The 17,871-nt window shown below is 40.1% G+C and overlaps 1 protein-coding gene and 1 long non-coding RNA gene across 3 annotated transcripts in view; one reads left to right on the forward strand and one right to left on the reverse strand.

Annotated features, from left to right (window-relative positions):
• Positions 1-17,871, reverse strand: part of LOC108397041 (guanine nucleotide-binding protein G(q) subunit alpha) — a 275,802-nt gene that overhangs the window by 68,697 nt on the left and 189,234 nt on the right. For both annotated transcript variants that reach the window (XM_073228685.1, XM_073228686.1), the window contains exons 4-5: positions 3,593-3,721; positions 877-1,006 (exon numbers count right to left, since the gene is read on the reverse strand). In XM_073228685.1, coding sequence (XP_073084786.1) covers positions 877-1,006; positions 3,593-3,721 — 259 coding nt within the window. The remainder of the gene's footprint in view (positions 1-876; positions 1,007-3,592; positions 3,722-17,871) is intronic.
• LOC140847708 (uncharacterized) overlaps positions 8,348-17,871 on the forward strand; it is a 60,805-nt gene continuing 51,281 nt past the window's right edge. The window contains exon 1 of the long non-coding RNA XR_012127763.1: positions 8,348-10,286. This is a non-coding gene — a long non-coding RNA (uncharacterized lncRNA). The remainder of the gene's footprint in view (positions 10,287-17,871) is intronic.

A 17,871-nucleotide genomic window follows, 5' to 3' on the forward strand; every position in this document is an offset into this window, starting at 1 on the left:
TAAGATATTAAATATCCTATAAGAAGGATATTTAATACTTACTATTGGCACACATGTCAGTCTGCAATCTCAGCCTCTAACAGGTTATCAGGGGTGGCCTCTCCATTCCCCCAACACACACACTGAACTCCGGCTCAGTCAGTTTTCTATGCTCCTTAATTATTCTCCAAAATCAACTCTGACTCATCACTGTGCCTTTATCATCCTCAAAATCTGTTCTTATCCTCTTTGGACTTTCTGCAATGGGAGGAGATTACAGTACTGGCTCGGTTCTCCAGGCAGGCATATCAAGGAGACTTTTCCGCTCACTCACAGCTTGTGGAGCCGAATTACGCAGTTGCCTATAGAATTCTCCAGGAGCAGAAAGGCCGAGTCACCAAGACACTTCTCGGCGCCGCAACAAATTGATTTAGAGCCCAGCTGCAAATCTCTCACATTTGCCAAGGGAGGTTTTGAGTACTCTTTGGGACCCACCCATCACACACACAATGATTTAAACAAAATGAAAACAAAACAAAAGCTGATTCACTCCAACACTCTAAACTCCTTTCTGTTGGAAAAAGACTATAAAAGGATGTGATGATTAACCTAGGGATTTCCACGTTACTTGCATTTTCAGAGCATAGCGTTAAAATTATCGAATGAGGTCTCATCAGACCTGACCACAAAGACCTGCTCATACATCTGAGGAAAGCTTACTGTTCTGAGTTAACCTATGGTGCCATAGGGTTATTTCTGGTTACTTAAAAAATACCCAAATCAGTAATCAAGAAAGCAGTGAAGTCAGTTTAGCCCATACCCCACACCCTACACCCTACCATTAATTTATACAAGATATTCCAAGGATGAACCATTGCCTGGCTGAAGAGCACTCACCTCATTGTCCGACTCCACGAGAACTTGATCATATTCACTAAGCGCTACTAGAAACATGATAGAGGTGACATTTTCAAAGCAGTGTATCCATTTTCTTCTCTCTGACCTTTGGCCCCCTACATCGACCATTCTGCAAGGTTAACAATATTGATATTAATAACATATAAAGAAAGAAAAAATATCGACATAAAAAACATTGCTTTACTTATCAAGATGAGAAAAATACTCTTTATTTAAAGAGAATGGTCATCCAAGTCAATTCAATTAATACTTATTGAACATCTAATTTTGTTACTTAATCAATATAAAGGCATTCTGGGTAACAAACTGGTTATTAGGCAGTTACCTGATATGTATGAAAATTGTAACTTTCTAAAATAAAATAAAAAAATCCTGCACCAAAACAAGTAAAATGGTGTTTTATTTAATCAAGCAAGGAAGAGTCAGAAACAAAATGTGTTGTGTTAAGCTTTAATGGCAAATACTGACTTCAGTTTCTTTTCCTATGAAATGGGAATGAAGAGCCTCAAGGACTTCTCAAGAATGCTAGAAATGACTACAAATATGTTTAAAAGATGTAAGATGCTGTACATTTCAGTGTGGGGGTATGTGACGCTTCAATAAAGGCAAACAGTTGACTCCACTGATCCTTCATCAGAAGGGTTAGCATTTTGAGCTGTTTTGTGCTTCCAATACTGGCAAATAATTTGGGACAAGTACAGTCATGTTGGGTAACAGGGTGCAGTTAGCCTTACAGACAAACAACTTGCTGCTGTGCTACAGGTGAAGAGTATAACACATCAGGATGCCACAGAGGCCATCATCTGAATTATTTCAAGGATTTGTTGTTAACACATCAACTTGTGTTGAGTTATGCTCACCAAACAATACTGACATCAATTAATTTGAAGGATAATGTATATATGAAAAGATCCAGCAATATTTGGCACTGGATCCAAGTTTCTTCAAATTGTTGAATCCATAAAATGGCTAAAATGTGCACAATGTTTGCAGGATGGAATTACCTTCAGAGAAGGAAGTTTTAGGTAAAAAAGTTTGAGAGCAGGGCTCCTGGTGTTTTCTTTAAGGCAGGCCTCCAAGCCTTAAACCTAAACTAAGAAATCAAGACTCCTTTAGCAATTGTCTCTAGACATTTTCTAAGGCATGGCAGAGATATTCGAGGGGCAAAACAAGGGATCCAAGGAGACCTAGGAACTATGCACATCAAAACTAGGATTCTCAGGTCTTGAGAAATAGTAAAATACCAGCTCGTTCCTGAAGCCAAGTGAATAGTATGCTTCTCATTTACCTGAGATCCTGTCACACTAAGCCCTACAAGATGTTTTGATGGTGGCAGAGAATTATTCTTCTAGTCATTACTTTTAGTGTAGTGGCAAAAAAGGTCCTTGAAAAGCTAGTGCAAAAAATACAGGAAAAGCAAGATATAACGGTAACACAGTTTCAGAATTCACTAACTATAAAGCAATGACAAGATAAAAATCTCCATGAACTGCCATGTTTTCTGAAAATACGCTGTCACATGGTTAAAAGAGGAAAGAAATTTGGGTGTCTTGAAAAGATCTCTAAATGCTATGAACTCAAAACTTAAGTAATCCAGAATACTGGAGCTGTAAGGGGCCTTGGTGATCATCTAACACAACCATCTTATAGATGAAAAAAATAAGGCTCAAAAATATTTCCAAAATGTCATCCAACTTCACAGATCTTTCCTATTGATGTAGCAGTATGGCAGCCAGATGCAACCACTGGGGCAGACACCAATTAGGGTAAAACACACAGTGCACAGGGCTTTGGCAGAAACAATGGAGGGCCTGCTCAGCAGTGACGCGGTAGGAGCTACAGAACTCCTACTTTGCAACCTCATACTGCACGTGGTTTCTTCGGTGGTATGGACTCTCCCAAGGAACTCAGCTCTCCATGCTCAAAGATATGTCCACGTGGCTTCATTCCTCAAAGCACCATGTGGTTTGTATTATAACTAAAAGTACAACTGAGTGACTGTGTAATAAGAGATGAAATGGAAAATACATCCGTATTGTTTATTTTTTCTCATCTTAAGAAAATAAATTAGAATACTTCTGCTTAAGTATGACCCAGACAGAATACCAGCAGTGAGGGAGGAAGTTACACATTTTTGTTCTATTTCCCATGTCAATTGGAACCAGGTTAATCAATCTATTTCTAAAATTGGGTATTTTGAAAGTTTTCAAACAACTTATTTTAGAAATACAAAACATTCCATGTTTTTATTGCTACTGGAAAATTTTGCACTGATTATCAGAGAACTTGGAGGAAACAATGGGAGAGCTTCTGACAGCACCCAATTTCCATTATTAACAGGGTCATAAGATCATTTGTATTTTAAATAAATCTAAAAATATATCCACTGCTTCCAGAGGTAAAATGATACCCCCATGATTATAGACAGCACCAATGCTTGAGTAACGGACTTTGTTTGACCACCAGCAAACTAAGACTTCATAAATTTCTTGGTGATGTAATCTGAAACGAGAAACCTGCCTGTACCTTTCCCCCACTTCCTCTTTCCAGGACTCATTATTTGTGTATTTAATGATAATAATTGGAATAAAGGTGGTATTGTTTTAAAGTCTACACAATTTCAATATTTACAGAGGTCACCAAGTTACTCAAGGCACAAAAGCTGGGAAGTGAGTGTTATGGACTTGGTTACTACCTGAAAATGACACTTTGTAAGTCAAAGGGGTACTCGATGATCCCTGTGGTGGGGACTCGAACTCTAAGCACGTCTTGCTGTGTAGGCAGGTAGGCAGGGTCAGCAACGCGGTCCAAGTCATTAAGATAGCTGGAGGAGGGAAGACACAGGAGAACGTCAGTAACACCACCATGCCCGATCTGCCCATGGAGAGGGAAGGGCAGTGACTCACCAGAGAGACGTGGAGAGAGGGAAGGATGTCAGAAAGTGGTAGAGAAGCTTGGGAAGTCAAAAGATAAAGCAAGCCTTCCATTAGGCAGAACAAGGTGCCCCAACTGTGGATTACCTGCTCCACACCTGTCGCTTCTTCACTTACTTCCCATGAGAACCCGTACAAACAGTACGGGGGTAAGACAGGAAATTCTGACTGTCTACTTGTGTAGCACATCTGGGGGTAAAGGAGGAGTTTAAAGCAAATAATTTTAAGATTACTTATACAAATCTTGTTTGTATAAATGAACAGATAAAAGAGTTACACTTAAGGTAAGGAGGTTTTCTTTTCCTTCTTTCTTTTCTTGCTTTCTTTTCCTGACCTCCCTCCCTCCCTCCCTCCTTCCTTCCTTTCTTCTTTCTGTCTCTCTCTATCTCTGTCTCTTTCTTTCTTTTTCTTTTTGCCTTTTTGCAGAACAGCAGAGTTTTTCCTGGAATGTATTCCCTTATTCCCCAAGGAGAGGACAGTAGCATACCATGTCCTAAATTCTGTCCAAAGCCTAAGTCATTCTTGATTAATGTGAAGCCATGGGATTTCTAGTTTCTGAGGTAATAATGTCTAAGATCAGATACCCCCAGTGTTTAGAGTCAACTACTTATCTGCTTATATAATCTCTCCATTCCTTTAAAAAAATATTTATTATTAGAAATAATTTAAGACTCACAATAAGTTGCAAAAAGACTATAGAGAATTCCCCTTCATTCTATCATTGAATTCCCCCAGTGTAACCATAGTACATTATCAAAACCGGGAAATTGACTTGATCCAATATACTAACTACAATTCTTACTAGGTTTTACTGTTTTTGCACATGCACACACACAAACACACCTATTTTGGGGGGGGGGAGGCTATATTTCTATGAAATTTTATTACATGTATAGATCCGTGCGATCACCTCCATTATCAGGATACATAATTGTTCTGTCACCACGAAGAAACTGCCTGTGCCACTTCTCCCAACCCTAACCTCTGGCCCCCACACATATAGTCTCTGTCAGTACTATGCTGTGATTTCAGAAATGTTATATTCCATTCACTTTTCATTCTCTCAAACTGCAAGAAATAATCTACAACTTTGTGAATGACATAATTGGACATAACTGATGGAAAACAGGTGAAAATGATAGCTTTGTGCAGCACCCAAATGATTTCAAAGTTACTCTGCTTCCCTTGAGGGTAGAGCCCAGACAGGGTTTCAAAGTACAACCACAGCTGCTCATTTAATTGTACATTAATGATACCAAAATAGATAGATAGATAGATAGATAGAGATTATAAACTTCCTAAAAAACAAAACAAAACACACAACTACAAAGTATATACCCAAAGTAACTAATGTGTGAATAAGACTTAAATGAAAAGGTGGAACTATTAATTTAATTGGATTGGGTTAGATCCTTAACAAATTAATGCCCATGTACAAGAGACAGTCTAGTGTGGAACATGGTACTAACTCAGCAAGACCACAAATACTCAGTCTATGTGACCTCCCTAGGGTAAGGAATTTGTCTTACCTCTTGTTATTCCTGCCCTAGTACCTAAAGGAGTGCCTGGCAGTAAGTACTTACTGAATATTTGCTGGATGGACGGGTGGAATTCCATTGCTCAGGTTTAGTTTTGGCATTTTTTAAGTACCATTCTTACACTGGTGTTTCCATATTAATGATATTATTAAACTTGAAACTGGGTACTGAAAATAAATATTAGGATAAGTCTCCAAGATTCATGAATCATAACATAGTAGAGCTAAGTCTGACTTTAACAAAGAAATAAAATTAATGACTTTTTGGAGGTGTGTCAATTTTTTAAGACAAAAAAAGTACCAACCTGGAAATTCCTAATGCAAAGCAATTAACTAATTGGTATTCTAGTGGCCTTCCCCCAAATACATCAATGATTCTCTAGCTGTCAATCAGTTCTCTAGTGACTGATAGGAACCAGCCTGATACTTTCCATTATTATAAAATTGGCTGGGAGAATATAAGTATGAAAGGCAGGAAGGAAATACAAAACTGGGCTGGACCGCAACTTTTAGTCAACTTAGGCAGGTCTTTGAGTTGTCTGAGGGGGTTAATAAGTCCTCTGAGAGCTGGTCTGTATCTCATTCTACAGATAAACCAGCTCACCACACCTTAAGTGCAAAATCAACTGGCTACTTTGTATAGATGGAGTTTCCTGATTTATTAGCAACTTGATTTGAAAAGCTTGAAATGAACTTACCTTTTGAAACCCACAAGATCACCACTTATTTAACTACCCTATATAAAAATGTAACTCAGAGAAATCACAGAACTTCCAATTTACACTGGCAAGCTGATTCAGAACTACACTGCCCAAGAAACCATTTCTACTCACTTAGCAACATACACAGGGGTCAGACAGAGGGTTGTTAATTCTTGTACACAAGGTGCTGTCATGTTCCTTTGGTGAGGAGAAATAGTAGCTCTGTCTTTCTTGGATGAACTAAACAGACTACTCATTGCCATTCCCCTTTTAAACAGAGATGTGTATTTGCACAGGAAAACTGAAAAGAACTAGCACATCAAGTGGGAAATTACCTGTCACACTGCACAGCAGGAACCTTGCCAGGCTCTCTCCAATCTAGGAGGGTGAACTAAGCTCTCTGAAAGACTAGTGCGGGTAGGACAGAATCCAGGTTCACCCTGCAACTGGAAAACCACTTCCGAGGGCTTACAGGCTGCCCTAAAAATATTATCAGTGGTGTTTCCGTAAACCCAGGGAGCTACTGAAATACTAGCTGAATGTGTAACACATTCATTCTTGCAAGAGTATTTTTCCCTCTTTATCTTCGTTCTGCTCCTGATCCATGTCAGTATCGTGGATAGAATACTGACGAACTTGTACTAAGCGCTTGCTGTCCTGTCTGCTGGGTGCCCAGGCATCTACAGATTTCATGGCAAGGAAATGGACATTAAAGATGTTCCATATATTTTGGATTAACTTGAAAATGAACTACTGTTCTTGCTTGACATTCTTTTTGCTTTGCCCCGAGTAGATGGTGAGGGCGAAAGGATTTGGAGTGGTCAAAGGAAAAAAGATGAAAGAAAAATATTGAGGTCTGCTAGTAGCAACATACATCATCTAGAACCCAACCCAAACCCCAACACCCCAAACCAAGGCCAGAAAAAGAAAATGCAAACAATAAACCATCTTGACCAAACGAAAGACAAACTACTTTTTCCTAGAGGAAGATCTGGGGTGGCTTAAAGCTGCACCAGGACTGAAGATGTGGTGCAGAGAATCTGTGAAGGAGGTAAAACGTGGAGGTGAACCAAGCCATGCCAAGGAGATTTACTGCCAAGGGAGAGGCTGGTGCCAGATAGTTGCCTGAGGGAGCCTGCAGCCCCCACCTGTGGTGACCTGAGCTTCCAGGAAGGGGAGGGACTCAGCACGTTCTGCATTTCACTTTTGCTGAGGGCAAAAAGCCACTCTATTCCCTTAGAAATGGGAGTTTTGGCATGATAAAACTAGCCCACCCTCATTTGTCGATTGTTGTCATATTCAGAGAAAAGGTAATGGAATAATCTCTTCACTGAACTGTGCTGGCCATGGAAGCATCTCCCATTCTGAGGAAAAACTTTGGTGAATGAGGGGGATGGGTTCACGCCAGATGATTCCATTCATTTAACCTTTTACAAAGAAACACCAAGGTCTGAACAAATTCATATTGCAGAGTAAATTCAGAGAGTTAATTATAGCTGTAATTTGTTTTGTAGGAATGATTCTGAGTGGCTGCTGAGGTCACTCGCACAGTTGCTATGGTGACAGGCACAAGGTACATTTCCACGGCAATGTATGTGTAACAAGTGGCTGGCAGGGGCTGTCTCCTGATGTCAGGCACAGAAAGCTCCCATGGTATACATGGGGTTTATTTAACTGCATAGGAGACAAGACATATTTAAGAATATGCTAGAAAATGGCTGACTGAATTGATTAGATTCATTTTACGCCAATCCATCCATGGGGATTTAATAATTTGCCATTGCTTTGAGACATTTAATAACTGAAAACTTGATAATCTTGATGGAAAAAAAGAAATGCAAACAAATCCAAAACTCAACAGTTGCCCACAAATATTTGCCCAGTTAGGACTTGCATTTGGTGGGCTCAGAGACCATGGCAACATCTGTCCGTGGCTGGTCAGCAACACTTAGCTGAGGGCCTAGACACCGTAGGTACTTAACATGTAACCCGAATTAAAACTATGTCATGGAAAATGCTGTAGTGCTTAGATGGGCAGGTTTTACCTTTCAGGAGAAAAGGAAGGAGTGTGGCATGGGGCAGCGGCGCTTATTAGCTACCCATCTTTATGTAATTACCTCACTGGACTATTATTGGCCTGCGTTATGTAAGAACTAAATTCTGAATTAAAATGCCTCTGATGAATGTGAAGATGGCACAGAGAGGAAAGGCCTCATATGTTTAACTTCATTTAGAAGATGTGCTTCCTGCTCGTCTTTAGGTCCTGGCCACAGAAGGATAGAATTTGTATATCCCTTTCATGCCTGGCAAGATCAAGCTTTCTGGCCTTGGAATTTGCTCTAATCCAGGGCAAATGGAGCCTTACTAAGGGACAATCCTGACACAATCTCTTTAATGCAAAAAACAGATTTCTGATGGTTTTCAGTGAAAAGCCAGGCAACAAAGAGACCTGTGTAGGAAAATTTCAACAGTTCCTTTCCTACCATAAGAAAAATGCAGGGTCATCTGCAATTTAACAACACATTTTGACATGATATTCTGGCAGGTGCTAAGGATATGAAATTCCCAGGACATGATCTCTGCCCACAAGTTTACCAGCTTGTGGGAAGAAAAAGGTTCTATGCAGAGAAGAGATGGCAAGGTTTATTAGGGGCAGAATGAATGTTTGTATATTTTGGACAGAGTCATTTTCTGGGAACCTGTTTGAACTGCCTCTAATCTCTGGTGATTATCCACAAAGCATCCTTCTGCAGTGTGACTGATTTGCATGAAAGACTTAGGGAAATCATGCCCATTAATTTATAATTACACCTTGTAACTGCTAAATTCTTTATACGTTTAACTTTAGGATGACCTCTGGCTGCAGAAAAAAATAAAATTCAGAAATGGGATAATTTTAAATAATCAAAAATCCTTGAGAAAAGCTTAAACATCACTAAAACGGTATCCTCAAACCAAACTAAATATGGCATTTTTTTTCTTGAATATGGTTTGAAAACAGATTCCAAATGATCCTTAGTTTTGACAATAGTTTGTCAATAACAGTTTTAAGTTGACCATCTAATTTATGCTCCAATTTGATATGTAATGAATACTTACTTTTAATGAATTGTTTTACAACTAAAAAGAAAAAAAAACACTACCACCTATGACTAGAAGGGTATTTGAAATCTAAACCAAGAATAGCACAGAAATTAGAAATTCAAGTGAGTTTTTAATGAAGGAAACATGAATATAATTTAGAGATGACTCAGCAGGTAGACTATATCACATTACAGCTATGGTTCATATAATTGAATTAAAGTTATAGGCATACAACCTTCAGCAATTATACCAAAAGAGAAGTACCTGTAGGTGGTAAGTGGAAAAAGAAACCTCTGACATTTGGTACAAATCCAACCAAACATAGTAAAACAAATTAATACAGCACCTTGGAGCATTTAATGTAGCATGCTATGAAGTTATTGCTAGAGTTCTTTAACTCCTGTGTAAGTGCCTCCCGTCGGGTGGCTGCATTTCTAACACATCTGCAGTTCAAGTCAGGTATTAAGATGAAGCTCTGGCACAGAAAATGACTCTGGATAGAATTTCACATTTTTAATTATTGAAAAGAAGGTTACAGAAACTAGGTCAACTTCATTACAAAAAATTACGAAGACCTCATTGTGAGACGCATAGTCTTGGGGGAGCTGAAAGCTAGATCATGTCATGAAATCTTATTTGACACTGTCAAAAGCAATGAAAGCTAAAAAGAAGCCAGAAACTCAGGGTTATTCACAGTTGCTATGTGACCACAAAGATTCAAAGGAGACAAGTAAAAGAAATTGTCAAAGTAAACTTAAGGAAAAAAATGGACGGAACAATAGTAGTTCTGTAAAACTGTCATCTGGAGGGGCAAGGTAAGTACAGGATATGGTGCCAAGACCCACCCAAGGTTGTCCCTCCTCCAGCAGATCCTGCCCCTGGAACGAACCTGGCTGGTACCTGGTTAGGCAGCTTAGCTTCATGGGATTACTCATTACACAAACACTTCCATCTCCTGAAGAGCTCATTTTGTGGAGTGCAAATCAACTTTCCTCCTTCCTTTGTAACACACGGCACTCCACCACGGTCAGAGTTCCAGGAGATGCAGCATTTACAGGAAGTTTGCTCGTCAGAAGCTGTTTGTTCCCAATACGAAATTCCAGGTTTTAAACAAAGATCACGCCATGATAACAGGTAGGTGACAATCTCATGGTTTATGAAAACTACTCAAGGGAGGATATTCTGCGGGATAAAAATCTAAGAGACCATGCATTTCAATTTTCCTTCTACAAAGGACTTAACTAACCCAGCAAATTAGATTTTTAGAAGTCAATTAAATATCTCATAAGAAGATCTTATCACTGCATTTGGTAAATAATTTCAGTATCTTATGCAACTTACTAAACGGTTAGTTGATCTGAATGTCTAACATAAGGAGACCACCCTTGTCAGATAGGGAATGGGCTGGGCAACTATGTGTCTGTCAAACGAATGCCAGGGCCAGGCTTGGGTCACAGAGATGGATTCTCATGTCTGTCGCTCAAATTTATAACCTGACCTGGTAGTTAAAAACAAAAACAAAACAGCAAGAGAAAGCAAGACAGAAATAGAAAAAGAAAAGAAGGGAAGGAAGAGGCCTGTTTTAATTTGTCTGTTGGGGTTTGTTAATTTATTCATCTTTCATAATAACTTTCAAAGCTGTTGACTAATTTTGACACAATTTTTATGCTTCTAAAACATATCAAGAAAACATGAGAAGACTGTTTTTTATCCTAATTTGTCCTGAAATGGAATGGCAGTGCTTAGTTCAGTTCATTACACGTAGTTATTGAAAATCTGTTCTATGTTCAATTCTCATGCCCTGTGTGTGTTGGTAGGGGGTTGGCACAAGGTGCTGGTACAAAATACTTAAGATATATATATTCTTTGCCTTTAGGGACATCAGGCTACCTGGGAAGTAAAGATAGCCCAGATGAATCAATTAAGAAATAATTAAGTGCCAAATTGTGAGCTGCTAAGTATGAATGCAATAGGGAGGGAGAGATGATTATGAACCATGGTCACTGGAGAATAGTGTGAAGTGGGGACAAAACGGGATTCGAACAGGCAGAGAAGAGACATGAAAGAGACTGGGAAAGACACAGACTTGACTAATTCTTTCACTGCTCACTCAATGCGACAGCTTTCCCTGAAAACCGACCCTGACAGCTCAGCCTGTGCAGGACCCACACTGGGGAAAAGGCCATGAGTCCTGCCCTCGAGGGGCTGGTTCTCTGGCCCTGGAGCTAAAATGCTCTGAATCACCATACCAATGTGGATATGATGTGGTCAGGAGACAGTGTCCAGTGATTGTGGCCAAGAGTCAGCCGGGAGCAGAAGGTCACTGATTAGAGCAAGTCTCTCATGCTCATGTCACTTTAACTTGGATTACTGGATCTGTAGCGTCAGAACTTGCACTCTGACAAGGATGATCAAGTCCAAGGTGGTGGTCACACTAAACTAACTGAAGTAATTATAGATCAAAATTAAATTTATGACTTTAAATTGAGAAGCCACACTGATAACAGGAACATCAGCATTGGCTTATCAGAGTCCAAAGACCACGTGGCAGGTGGAGAGTTGAAACAGATGAACTTGAATGACCTTAACGGTTACCTGGAGAAGGCAAGGTTCCCGGGCTCTCTTGTGAGTGGAGGTGGGGTGGTCTTAGTCAGGTACATGTCCTATCAGGCCCCTTACAAAACCCTGTCAGTCCTACCTTTGGTTCAATTGTTAAGTCTGATCTCACCCTGCTGAACCAGCTGCACCAAGCACTATGACGGGACAGAAGCCAGGACGTATGAGCCCCAATCCTTGCTCTCAGAGCCAAGTTGACTTAATGAGCTTTTGTGGTCACTTACAGCATCTTTAGACTTTCTTTGCATGGCATTTAGAGGTACTGCCAAGGAATACAATCTAGAACTCTCCGATGCTTACTTTCTAGAAAAAATTTTGTGTGCAAAGCAACATTTATGGAGTGTATTGCTGATGGATGCAGGCCATCCCTCTCTCAGGACTCTCAGACTTATCTCTAGGTGAATGCAGAGCACCACAGTCCTAAGGCAAATCTATCTAAATGATGGGAGTGGCAACAGAAAACTAGTTGGCTTTAATATTCAGTACTCTTCTATAGGAGGAGCTCATTATATTTTCTGGAGGGAGTAAAAACAGTAAATATTTAAGGCTTTGTAGGCCATACAGTCTCTGTTGCAACATTCAACTCTGCTACTGGGCACAAAGCCAGATATAGATGACATATAAACACAGGAGCTGCTGGACTGTGTTGCAATAAAACTTTATTTATAAAAACAAGTGCAGGCTGAATTTGGCCTGCAAGTTTGCCAATCCCTGTTCTATAGTAAAAGCACCCCTGGTCTCAGCTGGGGATATCATCCTGAGGATACTTGGGAAAGGAGAGATCAAACTATGGAAAGTGCAAACACTTGGCCAAAATGTAAGCAAGCAGAGAACTGACAAAGTGAACCTCACAAAGTGTTTTCCACATCCACTTTGCCCTTCAGGCAGAGTGAGTACCTGGCAAACAGTTGCAATGTGCCCATTCCCTACCATATCTCTACTGAAGGTTAAAGATGGTTAAGCATATCAGAGTCTGTCTCAGTAACAGCCAATCAAGCATTCTGAAAAAGGAATCATAAAGCCCCGCATCTTATAATCAGCCAAGTTCACTGGGGAAGACAAATGCAGGGTTTTGTGTTTGTTTTAGTCTTGCAAAAGGTTATTAAGAGATATGGTTCATTAAATAACAAAACAAAAATAGAAGGAAATATGTCATGCAAGTGAAAAAATTACACTCCATATTATTAGGCACTCTTTAAAAAACAGCAAGCATATTCAAGATAAGCTCTCTATTCTGAGCTCAAGAGAACATTTTTAGTAATTTCACCATGTAGAGAATAATCTCTCTGTTCATTACATTTCCAGGTAAATTTTGGGGTGCTAGGCTTTCATTTGACCACACGGGATAGAATGGTTTCCCAGATGAAGGCAGTCTACCGCACAGCATCAAAGGATTTCACAATATAGGAGCAAACATGGAGACTAGTGGTCAACACCGGCAGCTGAGGCAAGTGAGGCTTGCTAGGTCAAAGCCCCAGAGGTGGTGGGGGGCACACTGAACTCTATCCAAGGTAGAACTGAACCCAGTGTTTTCACCATACAATGCCGGGGTCTGCCTCCAAACGCCCACAGCAGGCTTACGCTCCTTTTTATCACCAGATAAACAACAAAGTCAGGATGGCTTCAAGAGTCAGAGGAAACACATCCAGGAGTTCAAGTGTGTGGCTAATCAGTGAGGAACATTTTAGCAAAGAATCTCTTCAAGAAGGATTCAGCCCTAAATCAGGGGGATATGCTAACCTACTTCTGAAATTACATTTGCATCTTAAATTCAACATTCGAATTCCTCGTGCATTTTTAAATTAAAAATCTAAGCATGAAGTTAGAAGTAAACCCTAACACTTATACTCAAAAGCCAATTAATTCATATACTTTGGATTTATGGGTCTGTGTGGAACAAAAATTTGGAACAGAAATGTCATAGTGTCTGATCTACTGAACTCCTTAGAGAGGACTTCAGTGACGCAAGATTAGGGATTATTTGGTCTCTCAAGGTGAACACGAATAGAGCAGGCTTTTGACAAAAGCCTGCAGTGTGAGGGCTTCTCTCACTATATGCCAATGTGATTGAGATTTGTGTTCCCTGGATAATGTCAGGGAGCTTCTGGTACTGTAGGCAGTGAACTCACTTGACCTGATGTCTCAGTATATTATAGCAGGTGGTGAACCCCAGAAAAAAATAAAGTAAACCTACAGCCATCTGTTTATTGTGCTCTTCATCTAAAGATATTCAGAGCCCTCAGGCTTTTTTTTATCAACAAAAAAAATTAATAAAGGAATCTACAAAACTATGCAGCATCTTGGAATGTTTTTTGTTTCATTAAATAGAATTGAGAGACTATACCACATTCAAGCAAATTTGCAAACCCATCCCAGATGTTTATCTGTCATCTCATCTAGAATTTCCCATCCCTTTGTTGCTACCAGTGCTGCTGGTCCTTTAAGCCATCTGATTGCTTATTATGATCAGCAAGTTGGCTAATCAAAGTAGAAAACGAGAAACTCAAATCATTTCATTGTGTCCTTCTTAGTGACTCTACTTTGATTCCAGTTAAAGTTATTTGATGGAGTATGGGGGAAAAGGCTTAAAACTATAATAGGCTAAAATAAAGAATAACACTTTGAAGTTATTTGTGGCTTAGAACATCCTTCATGTTGTTTGAATAAGTGGTGCATTGTTAAACATGGCTAGATTTTCTGGATGATAATCAAAACCCTGGCTAGGTTTGTTTTCCAGTAAATTCTATATAGTTTTCCCTCTTGACATTATGCACATGGAACTACCTAAAGGCAACATGATAAAGATGAATAAATAATTTGGATCTTATGGAAAGTAATTTATCTAATCATAGATAATTATCTGTAAGTATCATCTACATATCTAACAATTATCAATCGTCTCTCTGGCTCTCTTCCCCATCTATCCATCCATCCATCCATCCATCCATCCATCCATCCATCCATCCATCCATCCATCCATCCATCCATTCATCCATTCATCCACCCATCCACCCATCCATTCATCTATCCTTTTAGGTTGTATTTCACAGTGTTTAAAAACTTGGGTTCTGAAAGGCACAAATCTCATTTCAATGCCAACTCCTATCACCAACTAACTGTGTGATCTTGAACAAATTACTCAACCTCTCTGAGACCTGTTTTCCTCCTGTTTGGTGGGGATAACAAGAAATATCTACCACACTGGGTAGCTTTGAAGATTAAATAATGCATGTAAATAAGCACAGAATCTAACATACAGTAAGTGTTCAGCAAATAATAGCTATTACTGTTGTTGATAGTAGAGTTTTCCTGATCCCAGACCTTCAAAAATAACAGGAAGAATGACTTGAATGCTTTCAGCTCTGAAACGTCATAGTTCACATATGGCCAAAGAGGGAGAGTGCCTACTCATTATTTCAGTGATCACTGAAATAATGGAAATTACCCAGCTATTATTTCATCTAACAATCATTCCTCAAAATCAAACATGAGCAGTCATTGTTAGGCACTGAGGGCAGAAGAGAGAGGCACTTTAGTAAACATAATAACAGATACAAAAGAGAGATGTACAAAGTGTTAAGATATGACAAAGTGACTCACTATCTTTGGTGTTGGACACGACTTTCACAAGTGTGACTCCTGAACTGGGTCTTGAAGGATGAATAGGAGCTCAGCAGCAGCAGATAGAAAAGAAGAGAGGCATGCTTGGCCACTGCTCTCAGTATTCCTGGCAAGTAAGCCTGAACTGACTCAAAAACAGCAGGTTTCTCCAGGAGGAGAAAATAGCTGTTATGTCACAAACTTTAAGTAGCTGTGAATGGCAGCCCCACTTCTCACAGTACCAGAGATGAGACTTACCTAGTTCCCTAAGTCTAAACTGAAGAACCACAGCAAGAGATAGTCAGTGCTCAGAGAAGTTGGTCTTAAGTTTATAAAGATTTCTGTAAGGTTATGATACTTCTGTAAGGTATAAGAAATTAGGTCCAGAATATTGATTTTTTTTTATATTTTATTTTTTATTTTAATTATATTTTTTGATTTTTGATTTTAATTATAAAGATAGAATAATATAGGAACCCCACAAGAACAAAGGAAGATAAAATTCTAATGCTACAGCAGCAGAACACACACAAGAAGAAATCCCAAGAAGAAAAGGGCAAACAAGTATCTCGAATATAGAGAAAGGTATTATTTTGAGTTATGCTGTGAAAATGAATTTGGTTTTGGGAATCAGTGAAACTCAAGAAAAGGGGCCTCCATCCAGTGCCCTCCCTGCAGTTCACAGAGCACCTGCAGGATTACACTGGAGGGACACATGGGACACAGCAGCAAGTGGGTTCGTCCAAAAAGCCCCAGGCCCTTCCTCTGTGCTGGAAAGGTTTTCCGTAAGGTAAAGGAAACGAGGGACTAATCCCTGCTGCACTGTGGGATTGGCAACAGACCAGGCAGGCTGCTCGGGCATTCATCTATAAGGAGGGCTACAACGTCCTGGGAAAGGATCAGGATCATGCAGCCAGCTGACTCGGGTTTCTGCATACAAATCCTTACGTCCTGGGCAGGAATAAATTGATCTACTCCCCTTGAAGTAAACAGAATCTTCTGGAGAAAATAAAGGGGAAGAAAACAAAAAACAAAAACCCAATACATCTCTAGGTTTCATTTAGCTAAGGTGATCCAATGTTCCCGGTTTGACTGGGGGACCCCCAGTTTATGCCTGCTATTTCAGCACTATGACTAACAGCAACCCCTTCCTTTTCAAAATGTCCTGGTTTGAATGGTAAATTATATGGTCACTGTCTATTTAGCCTATGAAACAATCAGTGTAACAAAAATACTGGAACATATACCTGTTAGCAGGAAACATGTTTCAGGATAATCAAAGTGCACCAGTGGAGAAGGAAACCCTCCCTTTCAACAGTGGGGCGACTGTGAAATATAACTTTGTAACAAGGGATTTCATCACCAGCAAAGGCTGGGAGAGGTATCACAGAGGCAAGAGGACAAGTGGAGAGGAAATGAAGGAGAACCGGAGAATCAAGGCCGAGGGTGAGGGGCAACCAGCAGGCAGGGGAAGACATAATGAACAGGAACAGGGAACAGGGGATAAAACACAGCAGCCAACACGGGGAGATTGATGAAATCTGAAATGGCAAAGCAGACAGAAGGACAGAGGGGGCAGGAAGTAAAAGAAAGACAGCTGGTCAAAGGTTGAGGGGGCAGAACTTGGAACAGAGAGGAGCTGAAAGCATCTTTGTCATCTCTGGGCTCACAGAAACTTACATAGTAGGAGCTCAGGAGGAAGGAGAGCAGGGAGGGGGGTAGGAAGGGAAGCAGGGCGAAGGGAGGCGGGCAGACAGCACAAGAGAAGACGGCGTAGGGTGAGTGACTGAAGGCGTGGAGGAAGGAAAAAGGAAATGAGGGGTGAGCGGAGCGCACTTTGCAGAGGCACCCGAGGGGGTTCATATTAGCTGGAATATGATAGACACTGTGCCTATGAACATTCTGTCACTTTTTATGTCATTCAGATTTCCCTTAAGAGGACAAGAACGATTTTGACCAGGAAACATTTCTGTGGCTGACCTTAATCATAACTTATCTTACAGAAAGGCCTGAAACTAGGGTAAAAGCATGATCAAAGTTATTGAAAAAAACAGAGCTGATTAGCTCTTGGATCTTCTAGGCACTACTGAGTGATGCCAATCAGTCTACGGGCTCCTTATTCTCCCCGTTCCTGCTCTCATCCAGTGTGTCATTCATCATATGAACTGTCCTGAGGCTGCTGATTATTTTCCACCCATTCTTCTGTCTGCCGAGAACCAACACAAGAGGCAAAGGCTGGGTTAACATAATTAATGTAGACAGAAATCTGGCTAAATAGTACAAAAAAAATCCATTTTCCAGGCGCCTCATTATCTAGATTGCTGACTACATTGATTACATTAATCCAATGATTGCCAAATCTTTACTTTCTTTCTGTCAGGCGAGGTTTAGTCTAGAGAACTAACAAATCTCTCTAGGCTACAAATCCCTGCCAGGACACATGATTTTGATCGACAGCTCACAAAATAATTTTGGAATGCATGCAAAATTAAGGCTCACACGC

Source organism: Manis javanica, chromosome 2, assembly GCF_040802235.1.
Source record: "Manis javanica isolate MJ-LG chromosome 2, MJ_LKY, whole genome shotgun sequence".
Classification (NCBI taxonomy): domain Eukaryota; kingdom Metazoa; phylum Chordata; class Mammalia; order Pholidota; family Manidae; genus Manis; species Manis javanica.